General features: G+C 43.3%; 1 protein-coding gene across 4 annotated transcripts in view; it reads right to left on the reverse strand.

Moving 5' to 3' along the window:
• The window catches only part of CDH4 (cadherin 4), a 1,168,269-nt gene that overhangs the window by 94,414 nt on the left and 1,048,168 nt on the right, over window positions 1-25,687 (reverse strand). For all 4 annotated transcript variants that reach the window (XM_087889045.1, XM_087889044.1, XM_087889043.1 and 1 more), the window contains exon 8: window positions 13,134-13,271. In XM_087889045.1, coding sequence (XP_087745171.1) covers window positions 13,134-13,271 — 138 coding nt within the window. The remainder of the gene's footprint in view (window positions 1-13,133; window positions 13,272-25,687) is intronic.

Raw genomic sequence — 25,687 nt, forward strand, 5'->3', positions numbered from 1 at the left:
CCACAGGTGGCACGTGGAGCCATATCTGTGGGCATGCGAGCGTTGCCCTAGCTCAGCTCCAGCACGCATACATGCGCCGGCCACCTGATTTTCGGTCCTTCCGGGTCCAACAGAAGTCAGGAGACGGGCTGTTTCCAGCCTCCTGAGGGCCTTCGGGGGGGTGGGGAAGGCAGTTTTCACCCTCCCCAGGCTCCTAGAAAGCCTCTGGGGGGCGAAAAATGGGCCTACCAGGCCCACTGTGCCAAAAGTGTGGGAGCGTGGGGGGGGGTGTCACACACGTATGTGCGGGGGAGCAGGGTGCATTGAATTATGGATGTGGGCACGCACGCACACAAACCCCCTGAGCTCTCCCCACTTTTGGCACACCATGGCAAAAAGGTTAGCCATCACTGTCATAGGCGATCTGCGCATGCACAGATCCTGTTGTGAACTGGTAGTAAAGGTAAGTACTTTGACACCTTCGACCCACCCAGTGTGCTGGATTGTATTTGAAGATTCAGTGTCTTGTGAAAGTCCACAAAAGGGATTAATTTAGTCCACAGGCTAAATGAGTTGTCTGAATAACCATCCTTTCCATTCCAAACCCCATAGCTTTGAGTTCTCTGGGAAGCTTACCATGCGCCCAGTCGTCTTGTTTCCCAGTTTTTGTTTAAGCATCAAGGAGAGTGAATCATACAGCCTCCGAACATGACTACGTGGCTCTTCTCTTTGGTCCTTAACGCAATTCCTCTCTGCAGCCTTCCCACAGCCCGGGTGTCCCTCTACCTCCAGATTCACTAAAGAAAGTCCAATTGGTGATTAAGCATACGAACAACATGGGAAGAAATGGTTATCTGCAACCTGGGGTTGCTTTTAAGCAGCTCCTTTCTTGCTTTGGCTTCGATGCTCGGCAAGACTACCTCAAAGCTGTGCCAAAGGGCAAAATTTAAAGTGGCTTTTAATGGGGCCTCCTAAGGCGCTGAGAAGTCAAACAGGCAAGCATTTTTCTTTTTTCTTTTTTCACTTTGAAAAAAAAAAAAGGCCTTGATTGCTAGAGTTTTTATTCCCTCCCGCAAGAATCTACCGTTCTGCTAATCACACAAACACTTCAGCCCGGCTGCATAATATTTTTTTTTCACGTGGGCTATTGGAAAAGAGACAGGCGGGAAGGGAGAGAAAAAGGAACGGAAAGGAAAAAAAAAAGTTCTGCACAGTAGGCAAATTTAAGCTAACTTTTAATTAACATTTAAGACACAGAAGTCTGATCATGCAAATTTGTTGGCGTCGCCTCCTGGTTGCTTGATTGTTCTTGATTGAACACGATAAAAATAGACTTTATGTGAACCGTCGCTGGGCATGGATATGCCCTTCTCTCTGATTAAACATGGCTGTCCACAGATGGCTAATAACCGTGTCCTAGGCACAGGAGGAGACACGTGTTCCACCCCAAGCTCTGAGAAGCCAGATGGAACCCAACCCTGATCTTGGATTGAGGAAATCCAAAGAATTGAAGACAAGGATTGAGGGGGAGGGACATGATTATTGTCTTCCAGTACTTGAGAGGCTGCCATAGAGAAGAGGGAATTGATCAGTGGTCAATATATCAAATAATTTAACAACATGTTCTCTGCCCTAATGACCGGTTAGGTGGGCGTGGCCATGGTGGGCATAACCAGGGGATGTGACAGGCAGCACTTGGCTTCCTTTTGCTCCCTGGGAGCAAAAATGGGCCACAGGGGGTGTGCCCCCTCGCGCCCCATTTTGGGCCTAGTAGGCCTCCCTGCAGTCTTCTGGGAGCAAAAATGGGCCATGTGGGGGCGGGGGAGGCTGCGTTGCACCCCCCTTGCCCACTTTGGGCCTTGGAGGCCTCCCTGAAGCCTCCTGGGAGTGAAAACGGGGCATGTGGGGACTCCTGGAAGGGGCAGGGAGGGGAGGGGAAGGGCCAGCCAGCAATTTAATTACTGGTTCGCCTGAACTGGCCTGAACCGGCTGAATCCCACCGCTGGAATTGACTTATTCTTCAATGCACCTGAGGATAGGACAAGAAGTAATGGGTGGAAATTTGCTAACGAGAGATCCAACCTAGAATTAAGGAGTAATTTTGGATATAATGTAATGCTTGAACAGTGGGAGAATATGTGGAATAAAGGTTTAAAGTTTACATTAAATTATATTTTAAAAGAACATTTCTATAAGACGATGTATCGTTGGTATTTAACTCCAGATAAATCATCAAGAATGTATAAAGGTGGCAGATGAATGTTGGCAATGTAAATGTAAAGAAGGGACTTTTTATCATCTATGGTGGACGTGTGATAAAGCAAAGAAATATTGACGTAGGATTCATATCTTAATACAGAAAATTCTTAAAGTGAATATAGAAAGAAAACCAGAGACTTTCCTTTTGGGTTTAATGGAACATGACTTGGAAAAAAATTTTGGAACTTTGATGTTATATATGTTGACGGCAGCAAGACTACTCTACGCACAGAAATGGAAAGTCACCTCGATTCCCACAATGGATGAATGGCTACAAAAACCGATGGAGTTAGCAAAGATGGCTAAATTGACTGCTCTGATCAAAGAAAAAAAAAATGAATACTTTCATTTCTACCTGGAAACCACTTCTGGACTTTGTGCTTGAGGTGGAAAAAAAATGAAGCTTTGATTTTGGCTTTTACCGATTAGATAGATTTGTTGTTATAGAAATGGGTCGTTTCTATTATTAAGAAAAAGTAAAAAGTTGAGGTTAGATGTTAATGGCTTCTTCTACTGCACCAAAGAAGTCAGAAGTCAATGCCTTTTTTTTCTTTTTCCCCTTGCTTTCGCCCACTATCTACTTCCCTTTTTCCTTTCCTAATTTCCCTAATACTTGCTTTTGTATTATTTTTGTATGTCATATTATATATGAATGAAACTATAAAAGTAAAAGAAAAAAATAATTAAGGAGTAATTTCCTGACAGGCAGAATAATTAATCAGTGGAATCGCTTGTGTCCCTGGAATTGTGGATCCTCCATCACTGGAGGTTTTCAAGAAAAGATTGGACTACCATTTGACCAGGATGGTATAAGGTCCTTGCCTTGAGTAAGGGGTTGGACTATAAGACTCCTGTCAAGTTTCCGAAAGATGCCCTAATCAATTCATGAGCCATGATCCAAACTTCAAAGGAAATATAGCCATTTATTAGGAGCAACATTCCGGCAATACTCGGATGCAGTTAGGACTGATCCTACATAGAGTTATGTTCCCCTATGACCCTGTCTCTCCCCTCCTCTCTGGCCATGTCATAAATCACATTCTCCAATTAACCACTTTGGCTGGCTGTGAAACCCAACACCCTCCTTCTGATTGCGGTCAGAAAGAATGTATGGAATTCACTTCAGTTCTCCCTCCCTCCTGCTCATGGCAACTTGAAAGCTTTGCAAGTTGACAACTCCTATGGTCCCATGCCCCCATGGAGGGGCACAACTCACTTAATAACTGTCTTGTTTAGCAACAGCAATTTTGGGCTCAACTGTGGTCATAGGTCGAGGGCTACCTATATAGCACAGATCCTGACTTCGTGTTATTTTTTTTATGTCTTTTACATACAGGCAACATCTGATCATATTCCTCCAAAAAAGTAAACTATCCCTAAGTAATGAAATCCAGCATTAGCTGTTTCTCATAAGAGAGGTAAGCTATAAACAAAGTTCATTTTTTTTCCTTTAAAGAAAATAATTGCGCAGATAGGATTTAATATGTTGCTCATCAGAAGTTGGTAGAAATGAATCCTGAGCTGGTTTAATTCTTTGAGCATCACAGACTGTGAGATATATATGCGCACAGATTTATGTAATAAGATAATTAGTTCTTTATCTTTCTTATGCAGGCATAACTTTCTATTTGATAAACAGCTGTGGGGATATGACTAAACTCGCTGCTTCAGTCAGGCAATCATTTCTGTCAAAATTATCAGTCACGGGCAGCATCACCGCTCAGAGACTATTCCTTAAATTGATTGTTCTCGATTGCAGAATTTCTGATTTAGCGCCGTGGCATTTATGAGGAGCTGTCCCTTCCTCTCAATAGGAAATATTTTAAAGTATTTCCACAAATCTATTTATAATCATAGCCAAGACAATAATCTAGAGCAGGGATGTCAAACTCGATTTCATTGAAGGCCGCATCAGGGTTGTGTTTGACCTCAGGGGGCCGAGGTGGGTGTGGCCAGCTTGACAACACTTGTATTGGGGGCACCTGTGGCCTGAGCGCTCTGCCAGCAAAAACGGCGTCCCGAGCTCCATTTTCAGCTGCAACTGCCTCCTGCAACCTTCTGCCAGCAGCAACGGAGCTCGGGAAGGCCAGGCACGGCCCTCTCGAGCTTCATTTTTGGCTGTGACGGCCTCTTGCAACCATCTGCCAGTGGAAATGGAGCTCAGGAGGGCTGCATGTGGCCCTCTCGAGCTCCGTTTTTGCTGGCAGAGGCATCAGGGGCCAGTCCTTTGCCATTTCCAGGGTGGCCCCGCAGGCCAATTCTAAGTCCCTTGAGTTTGACCCCTCGGATCTAAAGCCAGAATCTGTGCTGATGTTATATTTCCTGAGTGAAAAGAATATATAGGTAGACCTTGACTTATAACCGCAAGAGAGCCCAAAATTTCCATTGCTAAGCAAGACAGTTGTTAAGTGAGTTTTGCCCTGTTTTACGACCTTTCTTGCCACAATTGTTAAGTGAATCACTGCGGTTGTTAAAGTTAGGAATACAGATGTTAAGTGAATCTGGCTTCCCCATTGATTTTGCTCCTCAGAAGCTCACAAAAGGTGATCACATGAGCCAGGACCCTGCAACCGTCATAAATACATGCCAGTTGCCAAGCTTCTGAATTTTGATCCCGTGATACTGCAACCGCTTTAAATATGAAAAACAGCCATAAGTCACTTTTTTTCGATGCCACTGGAGCTTCGAATGGTCACTAAACAAATGGCTGTAAGTTGGGGACCACCCTGAACATAATCAAGTTCATATGGGGAAATTTCCCCATATATTATACTATGTTATTCCCAGTTAACTGTCACCCTGGATAGGTTAAAAATGTTGATATTTTCCTAATAGGATTAGGAAAATATTAGAATGCGCAGAAATGAATAGGTTAACACTTGAAATTAAAGAGAAGGAACAATTTGATTACTATAACATATGGGAATATTTTATCAATGGTTAGAGAATAAATATGAAAAGTGGAAAAGAGCAGAGGAGTGAAATAGAGAAAATGTTTTATTGAAGTTAAATAAGTTAAGAAGGGGACTGTTATTAGGTATGGGATATATTAATATTAGTATTAAGTTAAGAATAGATGAAATAATAAACATGACTGTAAATTGTAATTGTTATTGTATAAAATATTTGCACAAAGTATTTGTACCCAGACGACACACTGTTTAATGGAAGATGATGTTTGAATCAAAATAAAATAAAAAAAATTGTAAAAAAAAATGTTGAGGCGGCTGCCATGATTGTATCTTTGAAGGACAGTCCCTCTTTTTATTTATTTATGCTGCATGCATAACACATGAAACAAAATGAGCAAGGCTTCCGTTGTGTGGCTGTATTTGCCACACTGACTTTTTTGACCCTCCATGGATACCTCTGGCCATCCAATTTCCTCTGCCATCATCCTTTGATTTGAACTGAAGCAATAATTCCTGCTGCGGAACACGCAGACTGTAGCAACAATGCATGGCTACGTCCTTCTGCTATACATTTTTATCCTAAAACTATTAAGTCTCCAACTACTTTTTGTGATTGACAGGTAATTTAAGAACACGATGAGAGACATCGGGTGCTTTAGTGCCAAATTTGAGTCCTTGGTTTTTTGTTTTGTTTTTTCCTGGCACCGCTCCTGACATAACACTCTCTTGCCATTGTTTCGGGGAGACGGGGACATCTTCTCTACTATAACTCAGGGCACAAGTATTTTAAATCACCATCTAGCTCTTGGAACAATAAACCAAGTTCGGAGTTACATTCTTTCCTTTAAGAAAATGTTAAACCTTTGCTGTACAGATAGTCCTTGACCTAGGACCACAATTTGTAAGGAGAGAATTTCTATTACTAAACAAGACAGGGGTTAAGTGAGTCGCAGCCGATTTTACAAGCTTTTTTGCAAAAGAATGTTAAACAAATCACTGCAGTTAAATGAATCACATGAGCATTGAGTGAATCCAACTTATAACAGAATAACAGAGTTGGAAGGGATCTTGGAGGTCTTCTATCCAACCCCCTGCTGAAGCAGGAAACCCTATAGCATTTCAGACAAATGGTTGTCCAACGTCTTCTTAAAAACCTCCAGTGTTGGAGCATCCACAACTTCTGGAGGCAAGTTGTTCCACTGATTAATTGTTCTAACTATCAGAAAATTTCTCCTTAGTTCTAAGTTGCTTCTATCCCTCATTAGTTTCCATCCATTGCGTATTGTCAGGTGCTTTGGAGAACAGGTTGATTGCTTCTTCTTTGTGGCAGCCCCTTAACTAGTTGAACACTGCTATCATGTTACCCCTACTCCTTCTTTTCACTAGACCAGGGGTCAGCAACCTGTGGCTCTGAAGCCGCATGTGGCTCTTTCACCCCTCTGCTGCGGCTCCCTGCCACTCAAAATATGCATCACAACCACCAATGTGTGACATCCACCGGCACGTGATTTATTGAGCTTTTCAACCCCCAGTAGGCCAACCATGGATAAATCCAAGAAAAGAAAAGTTTCAGAAGAAAACAGAATGTTTAATTCAACTACATATGCTAGTTTTGTGGCCGCTGAAGAAATAGTCAGGCACGGGAAGGGTTTTGTGGCTCCCGGTGTTTTCTTTTCTGTGGGAAACGGGTCCAAATGGCTCTTTGAGTGTTTAAGGTTGCAGACTCCTGCACTAGACTAAACACACCCAATTCCTGAAGCCGTTCTTCGTATGTTTTAGCCTTCAGCCCCCTCAATCATCTTTGTCATCCTTCTCTGCACTTTTTCTAGAGTTTCAACATCTTTTTCATATTGTGGTGACCAAAACTGGATGCAATATTCCAAGTGTGGTCTTACTAAAGCTTCCCTCATTGCCTTCATTTGTGAGAAGCTAACTGGAAAGGTCAGAGTGTTGATCCATTCAATGCAAGGAGCATTGACCAAGCCTAACATTGTCCATTATGCCTAGCCTGAAATCAAAATTTCCTTTGCTTTTCTATTGATTTAATATATTTATATCCTGAACATGTTTTTTTCATGATATGAAGCCGGTGTTCTCAGATGGTCTCCATTTGAGTAGACCTATTGACCTGTTGAACTTCAGCTTCAAAATTCCATCCTAGGTCTGCTTGTCCAATGATAATATTTAGTTTCTAAAGCTTCCCTATGTTTTCCTTACGGTGTTAATAATTGCATTATTTGCTTCAAGAATAACAAAATAATATGGGCATAGAACTGCCAGTCTTGTGTGCTGGGAGGCATTGATATGTGACAGGAATGTACTATTGAGAAGATAATCTCTGCATTTTTAGTCCAGAGAAAAGTAAAAAAGTTGAATTTATTAGCGCTTTACGTGATAATATTCCACATAGTCTAAGTCCGTGATGGCGAACCTATGGCACATGTTGCACATGTGGGACACAGAGCCCTCTCTTTGGGCACGGCAGCCGTCACCCCAGCCCAGCTCCACCGCGCATGTGCGTGAACCTCATGCCAACCAACTGGTCTCCGGGTCTCTGCCGCACAGAGATGGGAGGGGGTGGGGGGTGCAGATTGGTGCAGGAGGCTTTCCAGGCCCAAAATGGGGTGTGGGAGACCGTGCGAGACTCCCCCATTTTGGCTTCCAGGTTGGTGCAGGAGGCTTTCCAGGCCCAAAACAGGGCACAGGTGTGTGTGCCCCATTTTGGGCCTGGAAAGCCTCCTGCACCAACCTGGAAGCCAAAATGGAGCACGGGGGGGGGGGGGGTCTGGGCGCATGCGCAGGCTGCATGTGCAAGGGGGATGCTTGCATTGCATTTTGGGGGTTCTGGAATGTGCACGTACATTCGCGCACGAATGGTTAAAAGGTTAACCCTCACTGGTCTAAGTCAGTGTTTCTCAACCTTGGCAACTTGAAGAGGTGTGGATTTCAACTCCCAGAATTCCTCAGCCATCATGCTGCAATATCACGCACCGGCGCTGGCTGAGGAATTCTAGGAGTTGAAATCCACATCTCTCCAAATTGCCAAAGATGAGAAACATCGGTCTAGCCATATCCTCTTCCCAGTGCAGCTATGTTCTCTGCCAACCTTGGATAAATATCTGGAGAAGGTCTTGAAGAATCTAGTCCAAAGTCCTTCTCAGTGAAAGTATTTATGCAGGTAGTCCTCAGCTTACAACAATTCAGTTAGTGACCATCCAAATTTATTACGGCACTGAAAAAATTACAACTGTTGCAGTAACCCCATGGTCATATAATCAAAATTTGGATGCTCAGCAACTGACTCATATTTATGACGGTTGCAGTGTTCAGGAGTCAGGTGATCACTTTTTGAGATCTTTTTACAAGCAAAGACAATGGGGAAGCCAGATTCACTTAATGACCAGGTTACTAACTTAATAACTGCAGTGATTCACTTAATAACTGTGGTGAGAAAAGTCCTAAAATGGGACAAAAATCACTTAACAAATGTTTCACTTATGGACAGAAATTTTGGGCACAATTGTGACTGAGGACTACCTGTGCCTGGTGCATCTCTAACAGGTGACTGTCCAACCTTTGCTTGGAAACATTCAACAGGATAGAATTCACGTCATTATAATTGATTCCACTATATAACTGCCCTTATTGTAAAGAAAGTTCAACCAAATTCTTTAATTTTTAAATTAATTTTTAATTTAAAGTGGTCTCTGTGGTAACATGGAGCAGGGATCTGCCCAGGGGTGGGCTGCTGGGGGTTTGCAGGGGTTCGGAAGAACCTCTAGCTAAGATTCTGTGCAGTTCGGAGAACCCCAAATCTTCCTCTTGGCTGGCCCCGCCCCTCTCAGGAGTCCCCACGTGGCCTGTTTTGGATGCAGGTAAGCGCAGGGGCCTGTGGATGCTCGGGGAGGGTGAAAAACGGGCCTACCGAAAGTTCGGGAAGGCCGGAAATGGGCCCGTTTCCGACCTCCAGAGGGCCTCCAGAGCCTGAGGAGGCCGTTTTCACCCTCCCGGATGCACGACAAAAGCCTCCGGAGCCCAAGGAGGGCAAACACCCCCTCCCCACCGTGGTGCAGGAGACCAATTCAGCCACGCCCACCCAGCACCCAGGCAGAGAACCCTTGCTAAAATTTTTGAAGCCCACCCGTAGATCTGCCCTTTTCTCTGTGGTAGGTTTTCAGGTTTTTGGAGAACGCTTTTGTGTCCCATTAAAATCACAGGCTGAAGTATACTGTGTAAATCCCAAAGGTGCTTTTTCAGGAGGCACCTGGACTTCCTTGTCTTTTTCTTTCTTTGAAGACATTTCACTTCTCATCCAAGAAGCTTCTTCAGCTCTGGCTGGATGGTGGGGAATGGAAGGATTTATATTCCTTGGAATATAAATAAATAATTGAAAGCTAATTGAGAAAAGACAGAAATCTTTAGGGGCTGGGACAATGGGATAGAGTGTCTCAAAATACCGTAGAGGAGACTTAAGATTTTCAATATTTGAAATAATTAGCTATATATACATTTTACACTGAAAGCAGTAAAACTCAGGTTAAAAATATTTGTTGTTTTCTGAGAGACAAGCATTATTTAAATCCATACTGCCAGATGATTAACACCAGTGTTTCTACATTTGATATAAATTGATCTTTTTAATTTTGTAGATCCTTCCTTCCTTCCTTCCTTCCTTCCTTCCTTCCTTCCTTCCTTCCTTCCTTCCTTCCTTCCTTTCCTTTCCTTTCCTTTCCTTTCCTTTCCTTTCCTTTCCTTTCCTTTCCTTTCCTTTCCTTTCCTTTCCTTTCCTTTTCTCATTGGCTAATTGCAATAAAATATATCAGATTTAAATACTAGCAAGAGTAAACGTTTCTTACATTACATCCAAGAAGTACTTGGATTTCCACTGACCCTTGATAAACATTTTAACTTCTATTTATTAGTGCAGTATCTTCTTTGACAAGAATGTATGACCATACAGTAAATGTTAAAAAATCATAACCACTAGATGTCACCACATTTCACTCAAATAAAAGAAGTAAGGAAACCCCTTTGATCTTTGCCAACCTGTCATTTGAAACTACTTGCCATCTCACCTTCCAAAGTACTGCAAGCACTAGATACTCAAGGAAATTCAGATTGACACAAAAGGAATGTTTTTACACTCCATAGTAAGGGGCAATGAAGTGACAGGGTTACTTAGAGCACTGAAGTGCTACCTTCAGGAGGCATTGTGTTGTCCCATCATAGAATATTCTACTGTTTTCTGGAATGTTCTTTCTTCTCCTCAGAAGGGAAAGTTCTTCCATAATTTCCAAAGGCCAAACTCCCTTCATGATACTTGTGGGAAGTTTTATATTAAAATCTAGCTAATCCACTAGTTACAACAGTTCATTTATTGACCATTCACAGTTACAATGCCGCTGAAGAAAGGGACTTACGACAGTTTTTCACACTTATAACTGTTGCAGTCTCCCTATAGTCACGTGATCAAAATTCAGATGCTTGGCAACTGACTCATATTTATGACGGTTGCAATGTTCTGGGGTCATGTGATCCCCTTTTGCGACTTTTTGACAAACAAAGTCAATGGGGAAGCCAGATTCATTTAACAACCATGTTACTAATTTAACAATAACAGTGACTCACCTAACAACTGTGGCAAGAAAAGTCATAAAATGCATCAAAATTCACTTAACTATCTCATTTAGGAATTTTTGGGCTCAGTTGTGGTCAATTGTTATTCTGTTACTATTCTATTACCTCTAATGAGACCAAGAAGGACCTTCTCTGTGGTAGCAATAGCACTTAGACTTATATACCACTTTACAGTGCTTTGCTGCTTCCATCGCCACAAGATAAGACCTAATATAGGTTCTTAACTGTATTCGATCAGATTTGAATCGGGAGGACTTCCAACACTCCTCTAGGCATCTTTTCCGATGCTTCATTTCCTGGAGCTCCGTGGAAAACCAAGGAGCCACCCAGGATCTGTGTCGGATCAGAGGCTGCAAAGGTGCAATTCTCTAAGCGGTTTACAGAGTCAGCCTATTGCCCCCAACAATTTGGGTCCTCGTTTTACCCACCTCGGAAGGATGGAAGGCTGAGTCGACCTTGAGCCTGGTAAGATTTGAACTGCCAAACTGAAGTAGCCTGCAGTACTGCTCTCTAACCACTGTGCCACCGTGGTAGCTCCCTCCCTGTAAAATATCATCCCCGCAGAGAAAAGATTGTCCCCCACTTTGATAGTCTTTCGTGAGGCCTTGAAGATCTGATTTTGCCATCAAGTGGTTTGTTTGATTGTAATCACCAGAAGGGTGAGATTTCACTGAATTTTGTATTTGAAGTTTTACTTTTGTAAGCCACTCCAGGTCACCATGAGTAAGCTGGGCAGCTAACAAACAAAGCTTTTGTGCACTATGATTTCTGAATATCTCCATGCCCTCTGTGTACGTTCGGGAGACGAGCTATTCAACTGGCTCCAGTTTCGACGTGTATCTTGAAGTAAGCTGACTGAGCCACAACTGTAGACCATATTGTCCCAAAGGTTTTGTTTTTTTTTTTCCAAGAGGCAACAGGACTTTCTGATTTTTCTTTGAAAATGTTTCGCTTTTCATCCAAGAAGCTTCTTTAGCTCTGACTGGATGGTGGGGAGAGCTGAAGAAGCTTCTTAGGTGAGAAGCAAAACATCTTCAGAGAAAAACCAGAAAGCTCAGTTGCTTCTTTGTAAAAAAAAGCACCTTTGGGGCAACCATGATCTAGATGGTTCATGAGAATCTCCATAGACATGTAGACCACGTTGGTTGTCTCAAACCTCTGCAGTACAAACTAAAACTTCCCTTGACTAAAGCGTGCAGAGAGTGCAGAGAAGAGCAACAAAGATGATGAGGGGACTGGAGGCTAAAACATATGAAGAACGGTTGCAGGAACTGGGTATGTCTCGTTTAATGAAAAGAAGAACTAGGGGAGACATGATAGCAGTCTTCCAATATCTCAGGGGCTGCCACAAAGAAGAGGGAGTCAAACTATTCTTCAAAGCACTTGAAAACAGGACAAGAAGCAATGGGTGGAAACTAATCAAGGAGAGAAGCAATTTAGAAGTAAGGAGAAATTTCCTGACAGTTAGAACAATTAATCAGTGAAACAACTTGACTCCAGAGGTTGTGAATGCTCCAACACTGGACGTTTTTAAGAAGACGTTGGATAACCATTTGTCTGAAGTGGTGTAGGGTTTCCTGCCTAAGCAGGGGGTTGGACTAGAAGACCTCCAAGGTCCCTCCCAACTCTGTTATTCTATTCTATTCTATTCTATTCTATTCTATTCTATTCTATTCTATTCTATTCTATTCTATTCTATTCTATTCTACTCTACTCTACTCTACTCTACTCTACTCTACTCTACTCCCATTTCTATTCTATTCTATTCTGTTCTAATCTATTCTACTCCTACTTCTACTCCTACTCCTACTCCTACTCCTACTCCTACTCCTACTCCTGTCCTATCCTATCCTATCCTATCCTATCCTATCCTATCCTATCCTATCCTATCCTATCCTATCCTATAGCTGTTATGCTTTGCTTTGGCCTGGCATTATAATAAGTTGCATCAACGAGTTTCAACCATTCACACACATTGTGCAAAAGAGAAATTCAAAGGGGATATTGATGTCTTCTGTGGAAACGCTCTGAGAGGAAGAATCAGCTCTTGTGACAGAGAGGCAAAAGCTGCACTATTTTTTTGGCGCTCTCCCTCTGCTGGCCCCTACCCGCCATTTTTCACTGCCTCAGAACAAAGTAGTAGCCAGATAGCTCTGTTAGGTCATGAATCATTTTTTTCACAGCCCCTCTCCATTTTTATTTGCTGAAAGTCTTCGTTACTCCGTTATCTGTCAAGTGCTCCCTATCTGCCAAGCCAGCAAACAAGAGACAAGCCATATCAAATGTCCATGAATTACAAACATGCTGTGTGTCCATAGATCATTGCGCTGATGTATTGATACTTACGGTGCTGCTAGTGAATTCGGGTGGGTTGTCGTTCACATCTGTCACCATAATGATTGCTGTCGCTGTGTTTGAGAGACCGTAGTTAAGGTTTCCTTCCATATCGGTGGCCTGAACGATGACTGTGTATTGCTGAACTTTCTGGAAACAAAAGAGGAAAAAAAGAAACAAGAATGCATGATGTAAAATAGTGTTTCATTCTTTCCTTTTGCTGAGTGCAAATCTATTGATAACTATTCCTATTAAAAAGCAAAATTCTTAGGAACAAGTTTGTTTTTGCTTTTTGTTTTACAATGTTGTTTCTTCCCAAAGTGATACAGGTAATCCTTAATTTACGATGATTCGTTTCGTGGCGGTTCAAACGTACAACCACACTGAATTGTGAACCACACACAATTGCAGGAATTGGGTTGTTGTTGTTGGTTGCGAAGTCGTCTCCGACCCATCGCAACCCCATGGACAACTTTCCTCCAGGCCTTCCTGTCCTCAGGAATTGGGTATGACTAGTCTAATGAAAAGAAGGACTAGGCTGGCTGCATGCCATGCACACCTGCAGAGAAACTGGTCATACAAAAGGTCATGAATTGCGCAGAAATGGACAAATTAATGCTGAGTTTAAAAGATAAGGAGGCATCGATATTTTACAATGTGTGGGAACAGTGGTATAACTGGATAGAATGGAGATAGATTAAAGATAGATAGTTATTAAGTATAAGTAATAGATAATATAAGAATGTATATATGCACAATTTAATTTTTGTAAATAACGCACAAATTACTGTTACAAGAAAAATACCACAAATAGCTGTTGTTGAGTGATATAATTTTTTATGTTTTTAATGTAATAAAAGTTTAATAAAGTGTTTAAAAAAAAGAAAAAAGAAAAGAAGGACTAGGGGAGACATGATAGCAGTGTTCTGAAATATCTGAGGGGCTGCCACAAAGAAGAGGGAGTCAAGCTATTCTCCAAAGCACCTGAGGGCAGGACAAGAAGCAATGGGTGGAAACTAATCAAGGAGAGAAGCAACCTAGAACTAAGGAGAAATTTCCTGACAGTTAGAACAATTAATCAGTGGAATGACCAGAAGTTGTGGGTGCTCCATCACTGGAGGTTTTTAAGAAGAGACTGGACAGCCACTTCTCTGGAATTGTATAAGCTCTCTTGCTTGAGTAGGGGGTTGGGCTAGAAGACCTCCAAGGTTCCTTCCAACTCTATTATTGTGAAAAAAAGTGACTTATGACTGCTTTCCACACTTACAATTGTTACAGCATCCCCATGGAGGATAACATGTTCCCTATAAAATGATCAATGACACTCGTTGGTCAAAAAAGATGTTACCAAATTTCTTATTTTTTGCCACCATCGACTGACATGGCTCTCCAAAATGGAGCTGGGGGGGTGGTGGAATTTATCTTTCACAGCTGCTGGCAAAAATGAAATGTAGTAAAAATTGACCTGTTTTCATCAAGAGATCTGCAATCTGTTCAGTCAGTGGGAATACTTGCAATGCTGAAACCCCTGAGCTACGACAACCATGGTCTACCTGGAGACACATACTGAAGTAGAATTTAAAGGCATAATCCCTATGGCAGGGGTGTCAAACTCACGTCGTCACAGCTTCGTCACGTGACGTATCGTGACTTTTCTCCCCTTTGCTAAACCGGCAGTGGGAGTGGCCAGTGCGTGACGCATCCAGTCCACGGGCTGTGAGTTTGACAGCTCCGCCCTATAGGACAATGATGGCTAACCTTTTTGTTGTCGTATGCCAAAAGCGACCCATAATGCAGTGTGTGTGCAAACCCCCCAGGTCCTGGGACCCCCACACACATGTGCACATGACCGCATGTGCGCCTCCCACCCCCACGCATGCGTGTGCAACCCCCCATGCTCCCTCACCCCTGCGCATGCATGCATACCCCCTTGTGCTCCTGACGCCCCCTGTGAATGCGCACGACTCCCCCACGCTCCCCCACATGCGGGTGCGGCCCCAGCACATGTGTGTGAGACCCCGTGCATGCGCACATGTCACACATGTGACCCAAAAACCAGCTGGCCAGCAGGAGGCACGTACCCATGCACGGTGGAGCTGAGCTGGAGCGACGGCTTGCGTGCCATCAGAGAGGGTGCTACGTGCCACCTCTGGCACGTGTGCCATAGGTTCGCCATCACAGCTATAGGATATTAAGTCTTCAAGCCCAACAGCCTTTAATGGATGGGTCCTCCCTGAATTTATTCAATCCCACTTTGAAGCCATCCACGTTGGAGGTCATTGCTGATGTCACGGCAATGAATTCCACTTTAAAAAAGAGTCACTTGGAGCTTGGAAGGTGACAAGTGCAAGAGATGAGTGCATGTTGATGACTATCACATTGAGGGCCGCAGCTTTAATCCACTGTGACCATTTTATGTTCTTCTCACCAGTCTTCTGATGCTATAAGAATGAAGCACTGAAAACATCTGAGCTATAGATCAGTTGTAACCATTTCAAGAGCTCAGAATATAGTCCACAAGAAAGAAGCAATAAAGGAGAATGCTGGCTAGCCCTGATGATGTTCCCTAGTTTGGGTAATGAAATATCTGCAAGAAAACAACCAAGCTCAGAGAGCATCAAGGACCCCTCAAGGAAGAAGCGATGCAGCATTCATTTCCAGCCAACCATCCTTACCAACCATGCCTAATAAACTAACAGAGTCCATAATTAGAAGGAAGAATACCAGAGCATACTAAAGCTACAGAAGAAAGTGGGAAGTAAATACATTTATCCTGAAAGAAGGATATCCAACAAGATGCAGTACAGTTGTAAGACAAGTAAGTCCTGCATTTAGGCAGAAAATCCCCCCCCCCAGATGCACAAGGACAGGATAGGCAGAACACCTGGCTCAACAGTAGCACCTGTGAGAGGGATTTAGGTGTCCCAATGGACCACCTTCCCAAAGGCGCTGTTCAAAAGGCAACTGGACTTTCTTGGGTTTTTTTTTCCTTGAAAACATTTTGCTTCTCATCCAAGAAGCTTCTTCGGTTCAGTTGAGTTTGCAGAACTGAAGAAGCTTCTCAGATGAGAAGCAAAACCATTTCAAGAAAAAAAAAACCCAAGAAAATCCAGTTGCCTTTTTGTAAAGCACGTTTGGGACAACCATGACCTGGATGATTGAGAATCTCCATAGACGTTTAGTGGGACGCTGCTTAAGTATGAGTCAATAGGGTGCTGCAGCTGCCAAAACAGAAACAAAAAACCCCAATGCAATCCTAAGAGAGATATAGCATCAATGTCATGAGAAGTGATAGTATTGCTCTAGACCAGGAGTCAGTAACCCGCGACTCTGGAGCCGCATGTGGCTCTTTCATCCCTCTGCTGTGGCTCCCTATCGCTGGTTGGCTCCACAAGTGATAGGGTTTTCGGATAGGGCAGGTAGAGGAAAAAGGATGCCGTGCTAGGAGGAGACTCTATGGTGGGGGAACTGGACTTCCGGTCGGCTCCAGAATTGAATGGGGGCTTCCGGTTAGGACCTTTGTGGCTCTTTGAGTGTTTAAGGTTGCCGACCTCTGCTCTAGACCACACCGGTGAAGCCACATTTGGAATACTGCATCCCGTTTCGGTCACCACGATATAAAAAAAGATGCTCAGGCCTTAGAAAGAGTGCAGACATGAATAAGAGAGAGGATGAAGGGATCTGGAGGCTAAATCATTTTCATGATAACATTTCTTTTCCAGCAGGCCGGCCTGGCCTAACCTCTCTTTTAAACTTTTTAAATTTTTTAAAATTTCTAAATTTTAAATTTCGTTCTTATGAATTTGGGGGTTTTAAATTTCGTTCTCTGAGCCAATTATTTAATTGTATTTTAACGGTTTTTTAACATTTGTATTGTATGTATTTTATTGGGCTGTTCACCGCCCTGAGTCCTTCGGGAGTAGGGCGGTATACAAATTTAATAAAATAAAATAAAATAAAAATGAGAGGCTAAGGAAATTGGGTGTACTGACCTAGGCTTCACAAAAGCGTGAAGCAGACTCCTTGTCCCGACCAAACCTCTTTTTATGAAGCTAATGCAAATTCCTCTCATTCACATCCAGCAAAGTCCTGGCAAACAGTCTTTCAAGGGTGAGTTTACAACCACAGACCTTATCAGGCTTGGAGAGCTGCCAGGCCGATATCTTCCCAATGCAATGCTGTACGAGAAAACACTTGGCAAGGAATCTCTGAGAGTCACAAACAGATCTTCACACTAATGAAATGAACTAATTGTCTCCTGCAAACACCACTCCCCTTTCGCTGCTATTTATTTCCTATGGGAGGGGCCATTCCGCGTTCCCTTGTGCTTTTACTCCAGAGTCAACCTCTGTTCCTTAATTGTTTCCTTCTCCTGACAGCTCTGTGCATGCGCACATCGGGAAAAGCTCCAGCTGTTCTTCAGCCCCGCTTTTCTCCGACTCAAAAGGTAGTTGATAACTGTCGGACAGCCATGGCCCCATTTCTGCCTCCGACGCAGAGCCCTGGAGCCTTCCCCAGACTCCAGGACTGGTCCATGTTCCTCCCCAACCTCCTCACTGTCCGAGTCTGCGGCCAGCTCTGCTGGCCGCTGGCAGGCCACAACACTAGGTATGTTTAGTCTAAGGAGGAGAAGGCTTAGGGGAGACATGATAGCCATCTTCCGATACTTGAAGGGCTGCCACAGGGAAGGGGTGTGTGTCAGTGGTGGAATTCAAATTTTTTTACTACCGGTTCTGTGGGCATGGCTTGGTGGGCGTTGTGTGGCTTGGTGGGCGTGGCTTGTTAGGCATGGCAGGGAAAGGATATTGCAAAATCTCCATTCCCTCCCCACTCTGGGGCCAGCCAGAGGTGGTATTTGCCAGTTCTCCGAACTACTCAAAATTTCCGTTTCGGGTTCTCCAGAACCTGTCAGAACCTGCTGGATTTCACCCCTGGTGTGTGTGTCCATTTGTTCTCCAAAGCACCCGAGGGCAGGGCAAGAAGTAATGGGTGGAGGATCATCAGAGGGAGATCCAACCTCAGAATAAGGAGGAATTTCCTGATTAATCAATGGAACAGTTTGCCTCCTGAAATTGTGAATGTTCCATCACTGAAGGTTTTCAAAAAAAGATGGGAGAACCATTTGTGTAGGATAATATGAAGACTCCTGCCTTGGGCAGAGAGTTGGACTAGCAGACCTCAAGGTCTCTTCCTACCAGCAGTGGGTTTCGGATTATGTTACTACTGGTTCGCCGCGCATGCACCCGCTCACTCCATGCGCGCCTCCCCTCGATTCGCACGTGTGCTTGCCTTCCACACATCCACCCGACCTTCTGCGCATGTGCTTTGCTCATACGTGCGCCTTCAGCACATGCGCCCAGCCTCAAAAATGTGCCTAAATAGGATGGCATAGGCTGGGGCGGGTGGGTAGGCCCACCTGCGATTTCCGCTACCGGTTTGGGCAAACTGGTCCGAACCGGCTGAATACCACCTCTGCTTCCAACTCTATGATCCCATGATTCTAAGGCAATGACAAATCACTTTCCCTCTGCTGTAAAGATCCATCTATGAAAACAACAGGAGTCAAGCTTGACTTAAAAGAGATTTTACTATTCCCGTCCTCCCCCCCCCTTAGCATCAAAGAACTAAGAGATCAAGCATTTCTTCTCATTTAGACTTGGCAGTTTTCTATTCCATTTTCTTTGCAGCACGACCCCTAAAAAGCAGCCACTAGGTACAGAGGTCATCACTTAGATATTTATCACTTCGAACAACCTGGGACTTTCAGGGCCATTGACTGCTCTGGTCTTGCTGTCTTGCCTCCAGCGAGGGCACTGCAAAGGCAGCCGTCGTCTCTTTGTCAAAAGTAAGTCCTTCCGACTAACAGCGGCGGGTGCTGTTTTGCAAATTGCAATCTGAACCTCACATTCAGCTGCAAGGGAAGGTCATCCTAGGCTACAGAAATCTCTCACTGGAGGAAATGGCATTTAACATGGCAACACCTTTACAGCGGCCTTGAATTCTCGCTAAAGGAGGCTGCTTAAAGATTGCTCCACCAAACTGCAGCCAGCCCCATTTAATGCCACATGAATTATGAGCCCTGAATCAGAAATGGGTAAGAACTTATTGTTAGTTAAGAGCCAGAGGGTGGAGTTAAGAGAGCAACTAGTCCGGAATCCTTACATTCCTGCAAATGATTCAAGTAGATTAAAGAGAGGAACAAAGGGTCAGGACTAAGACCAAATCAACTTAAGTGTGTTGCGTGTCCATCCAAAAGCGAGAGACTGAAAAAGTTTTGACACTGAAAGGAACCGGAATGAAGTTGAGGCATGAACAGTAAATGTAAAAAAAACCTCAAACAAACAATACATGTAAAAAACCCCAAACAGTTGACTAGAGAAGCAGCAACAAAAAGTTTTGTCCAAGCAAAAATTTGGACAAAACTTGAAATGTGAAAGGAAGCCAGACCCATTCCTGAAAGGTTGAACATTTTTTGCAGAAAAAGGCGATGATGTCAAACATGCAAATGCATCCCCAAACACCAATTTTGCAGAAACAATCTTTTTAAAAATGTGGAGTCCCTTGCATACCCATATTTTGCAGCTTCAATATGATTCAGCTACGCTAACAGCTCAGCAGCCAACCATCTATAGCCTATGATAAGAATATTTCACTAAAATTAGTGGTTTAGTGTCCTTGGCGTAATATTATTTTAGCCAAGGGAGATAATATGAGGCCAAAATAAAATAAGAAATAAAGAACACACTATGTGATTATTTGGAGTGTTAAACATCCCTGAAAAGTCAGAAAATACCCTAACTAGGAGAAGTAATAAAAAAAAAAAGAAGCTTTAAAATATTAATCAAGAAATGCTATTGATATGAAACTGTAAAGCTTGGATTCATAACAGGCAGCAGTTTTAGATAAACCATTTCAGTTACTTCTAATTAAATTACCACTCAGGCATGTCCTAATATATGAGAACACTATGCTACGCCCTCCTTCCAACCTTTTCATGCTTTTAAACTGATGATTGAGTCATTCAGAAAAATTAGCATTTCAATGTGTCTTTGTGATTTGTCACAGCAGTTTCATGGTAAACAGAAGTCCTCACTTCTGCTGCCCTACGCTCCTAGTAACTGCACCCTGAGTTACTTAGAAGTAACTTTCTTTTGAAGAGAGCAAAGCAAACTTATTTATTATTTATTTTTATTATTATTATCAAGAGCCTGATAGTACAGAGGTCTAAGCACCCTGTTATTAACACAGCTGCCTGCAATTACTGCTGGTTCGAATCTCTCCAAGGCTCAAGGTTGACTCAGCCTTCCATCCTTTCTAAGGTAGGTAAATTGAGGACCCAGTTTGTGGGGGCAATAAGCTGACTTTATATAAATATACAAGAGTATGAAGGCTATTGCTTAACGCATTGTAAGCCGCCCTGAGTCTCCGGAGAAGGGCGGCATATAAATCAATTTTTTTTTTAAAAAAATATTATTTATTTTGTCGCATTTCTATGCCCCCCAACTCCGAAGGGATTCTGGGCGGCTTACAACAAAGAATAAAACGAATGCAAACAATCCCATAAAAAATGTTAAAAAGAAAAACATTAAAACATCAAAAACTTTAAAAACGTTAAAAAACATGCACTTCGTGGCCAGGTTTCGCAAGATCATTATAACGAGAACAACGGCCCCAGGCCTGCCGGAAGAGCCAAATCTTTTCGGAAGGCCAATAGGGTGGGGGCGGTCCAGACCTCAGGTTCCAGAGAGCTGGGACAGCCACAGAGAAGGCCCTCCCCCGTGGGCCCGCCAGATGACATTGTTTAGCTGATGGGACTCAGAGGAGACCGACTCTGTGGGATCTTACCGGTCGCTGGGAGCTATGTGGTAGAAGGCGGTCTTAAGCTCTGAACTGACGTGTGGATTTCAGGAACTACATTCTGCTGTTATTCCACAGAATTTATAGAATCCATGCACCAAAAAAAAAAAAAAAAGTCACTTGTTTGCTCTCTGTTTATATACTAGTGGTTTCTTCTGTTCGGTCCTAGTGTTGATGGAAATGTTCTTGGTGGTTCCTTGATAAGCCTGTTTACTGTTTTCGGGGTTGGTAGTTCCTTGACCGGGGAATTGTTTACTGTTTGGTTGTTGGTCTAGTATAAATCTTGATGTACTGTATATAAACAAAGAGCAAACCCCACTCCCTTTTAATGCTGATGATGTTACCTGGTTGGGTAATGAAATGTCTGCAAGAAAACAGTCGTGTTCAGAGAGCACCAAGGACCCCGAGCAATTCTGAGCTACAAATATTCTCTTCTATTGATAAAAATAGAAGAAGAGACACCAAAATAATTGATGGAAAACTTAAAGACACAATTCTCAGTTCGCCAGCACGAGAGACTTACTTAGTGTGGGAAGCAGTTAATTCAAGATCTCCACTCTCACGGTCTGATTATTGGGCATGCTGCATCCCGTATCTTTGTGGAATATCATTTAGTCCAAAATATTCAAAATATGGTTCAGAAAAATCCAAACTCCTCTCTATGCCTGCTCAACTGAGTGCTAGCTTGAACAGGAATATCAAAAGACTGTCCTTCTATATAGCTCACACTATTATGGCAAGGAATATTTCTTATATTCTGAGATCCATAACATCTCTGCAGTTTGAACTGTTTTCTGAGAAGCCTGATAATTTTTGCAGTGCATTATCTATCTATCTATCTATCTATCTATCTATCTATCTATCTATCTATCTATCAATCAATCAATCAATCAATCAATCATCCATCTAATCTATCTTCTCTCTCTTTCTCTTTCTCTCTCTCTCTCTCTCTCTAATTACCATCTATCCTCCATCTAATCTTTCTCTTTCTCTGTCCATCCATCCATCCATCCATCCATATCTCATACATATAGCAAGCTGAGCAGTGGTGGGTTGCCCCTGGTTCAGACTGGTTCGCAAGAACCGGTAGTATAACCGGTGGGAGGCTCCGCCCACTGACCCGGACGTCATCATAGGTGATCTGCGCGTGCGCAGAAGCGGGCGCGAAGCAAACCGGTAGTAAAGGTAAGTAGAACCCACCCCTGAAACTGAGATCAAATCTATCTGATTCCCTATACTGGCTGGGGAATTCTGGCAATTGAAGTCCACACCTCTTAAAGTTGCCAAGTGTGAAAAACACTGCTCTACAGCATCAACTCGGACTCTTCTCGTAAGATGGATGGGCAAAGCCAATGCTTGCCACACAGCCATATGAATCTGTGTAATCTACGTTTATGTCTCCGAACTTCATGGCCATTGCTTAATTGCGTGGCGATCATCTTCATCTTTTCAATCTGGAGACCCATTTTTAAAAAAAACAACCCCGGATTTCTCATCATGTCATCAGTCTGCTCCAATCAGCTTCATTAGATGAGTCACGGTTCTAGCAATATAACAAATTGAGAAGCATCTTGATCATGTTTTCCTTGACTGGCCTTTTTTTGATGCTAAAAAGTCCAAAACATTGTAACCTTTAATCCAAGAGGAATTACTACAACCCCTTTAATCATTTTGATTGACCTTCTTTCCACCTTTCTCAGCAAGGCACTATTCTCTTTGAAAAGTAGAGAGCAGAACTGTATAAACTATTCAAAGTATAAATTTAACTGCGGTGCGATAGTTCAGCAGTTAAAGCCACTGAGTTTGTTTGAGACCTGAGCGCAGTGCGATGGGTGAGCTCCCATTACTTGCCTCAGCTCCTGCCCACTTAGAAGTTTGAAAGCATGCAAATGTGAGTAGATAAATAGGTACCATTTTGTTGGGAAGGTCCAGCATTCCATGGACTTGGGTGTATAGTCATGCTAGCTACATGACCATGGAAGCATATCAGACAGTGTTGGCTCCCTTGGTTAAGAAACAGAGATGAGCACCCCTAAAGTCGGACACTGGATAGAGGAAACTTTTACCTTTATTTTTATTCAGAGTATGATTCTATAAAGGCATAACTATTTTGATATATTTAACTATCATTCCATTCCGAATGATCCCAGAGCTATAATTTTTATGGCAGTCAAACATAGGTGATAACTTCATTTCTTTTTCTTGGTGAGTTGCCACCATCAGGATAGGTACTGAGGAATACGGTTTCTAGTTCATCAGTTTTGATTATCTGGAATAATTTGCATTTCATAGATGTTTTTCTCTTTGGCACGTTTTTACTCATGTAGCAGGCTGTGCTCCTGATACATTTGGCTAAATTTCCTATGCATTCACAGATGTGCTCCAATTTGTAATGGGGAAAACCTGGACAGTATAATCTTTCTTTTTCACTGATATATTCCCATCAAAGGGAAAGAAATACATACACCAACATTCTCTCTTACACCCAAAGACACATAATCGTCCATGAAATATATACAGAAACACCAATAGCAGATTTTTTTCCAAGTAGGTCATTCATAATAATAGCAAGAACAACCCATTAACATAATAACAGAATTGCAAGGGATCTTGGAGGCCTTCTAGTCCAACCTCTCCACTCAAGCAGGAAACCCAACAACATTTCAGACAAGTGGCTGTCCAATCTCTTCTTAAAAACCTCCACTGTTGGAGCATTCACAACTTCTGGAGGCAAACTGTTCCACTGATTAATGGTTCTAACTGTCAGGAAATTTCTCCTTAGTTCTAGGTTGCTTCTCCCCTTGATTAGTTTGCATCCATTGCTTCTTGTTCTGCCTTCGGGTGCTTTGGAGAATAGGTTGACCCAGGGGTGAAATGCTCCCGGTTCGGACCGGATTGCCTGATCCGGTAGCGATGCCGGCGGGTGGTTCGGTAGCAAAAATCCCTGCGCCCGCCTCTCCCACCATGCCCAGCTGAGCTGCAGGATCATCAGAGGCTTTTTTTTTTTACTTTTAAAAGTATTTTTTCTACAACCTCTTCCGACAAAAAAATGCTTTTAAAAGTAAAAAAAAAAAAAAAGCCTCTGATGATCCTGCGGCTTAGCTGGGATCGTCAGAGGCTTTTCAAAGCATTTTTTTCTGCAACCTCTTGGCTGAAGAGGTGGTAAAAAAAATGCTCTGAAAAGTCTCTAACGATCCCAGCTGAGTTGCCTGATCAGCAGAGGCTTTTCAAAGCATTAGAAAAAATGCTTTGAAAAGTTTTTTTTTAAAAAAAGTTGGCTATGCCCACCCAGTCACATTAACACCCCCCCCACCAAGCCACACCCACAGAACCAGTAGTAACAAATTTTACATTTCACCCCCCCCCCTCTTCTTTGGGGAAGCCCCTTAGATATTGGAAGACTGTTATCAGATCACACCCATTCTCCCCCACCCCAAATAAATTAGACATATCCAACTCCTGCAAATGTTCTTCATGTGTTTTACCTTCCAGTCCCCTAATCATTCCAAAACATGAAACAGAATTGCAGACAGAAGATGGCCTATGCCAGTGATGGTTAACCTTTTTGGTGCTAAGTGCCCAAAGCGTGTGAGTGTGGACGCGAATGCACGTGCATGTGCCTGAACCCCCAAAATGCAATGCAAGTGCCCCCCGTGCATGCACTCTGCCCCTGTTCATGCACCCCGCCCCTCCGTGCATGCACCCCACCCCCCTCGCGGCCCGTTTTGACTTCCAGGTTGGTGCAGGCTGCAGGAATGGAGTAGAAAGATAGGGTGCACTGCGGGGAAGGACACGCCTGCGGAGATCAGGGAAGTCACGGGTGGCAGAAATGGAGTAGAAAGGTAGGGCATGCTGGGGGGAACCTCCAGAGATCAGGGAAGTCCCCGCCCCCTGAGCATGTGTGGCAGATAGCCAAAGACCAGCTGTCCGGTGGGAGGCACATGCAGGCGCAGTGAAGCTGGGCTAGGGTGACAGCTGGCGTGCTCGCAGAGAGGGCTCTGCGTGCCACCTGCAGCACATGTGCCATAGGTTCGCCATCACGTACCTAGGGTGGATAAAAATCAATGATTTTTTTAAAAAAATCAAAAAAATCAGAATTTTTTGATTTAAATCGGATTTTTTTTATTTTTATCAAATTTATTTTAATAAAAAACTTTTGGGGTAAAAATCTATCGTAAGATAGTTTTCTATTTAAGATGCATAAATAATTTAGTTTATTCAGCATGAAATGGAGTTTAGTTATGTAGCATGAGGCTGTATATTCTGCAACGCTGGGACTATCGGTGAGTCAACAGTGGGTCAAAGGAGTAGCAGAGATGACAGTTGCTCTTTAAAAATTATGATTTAAATCGAGACTTCCGGTTTCCCTGTCTTCGGCGACGGCGGCGCTCTTTGAAGCTCCGCCAGCCCCGCCGCCTGTAGAGCCACTTCGCGATCGAGAAGCGGCTCGAAAACTTCAAAATCCTGAGGATTGTTGGAGGAGAGATAGCAGGGCACAGGTCGAGCCCCTGTAACCCCCCAGGGAATCGTTTCTGGGGAGGAAACAGGCGCGGCTCCCTTCCAACCTGCTGAGACTCCGGGCGGCGTGGGACGATTCTGCTCCTGCAGAACAAGCCGGCTGCAGGAAACTTAAAGCGAAAGAACCAGCTTTAATAAACAGCGAAACTACCTGAATCCTGAAATTTGGAAACGCAAGTATTAGCACTTTG

This window comes from Pantherophis guttatus, chromosome 3, assembly GCF_059756535.1.
Source record: "Pantherophis guttatus breed Tessera chromosome 3, ASM5975653v1, whole genome shotgun sequence".
NCBI lineage: Eukaryota > Metazoa > Chordata > Lepidosauria > Squamata > Colubridae > Pantherophis > Pantherophis guttatus.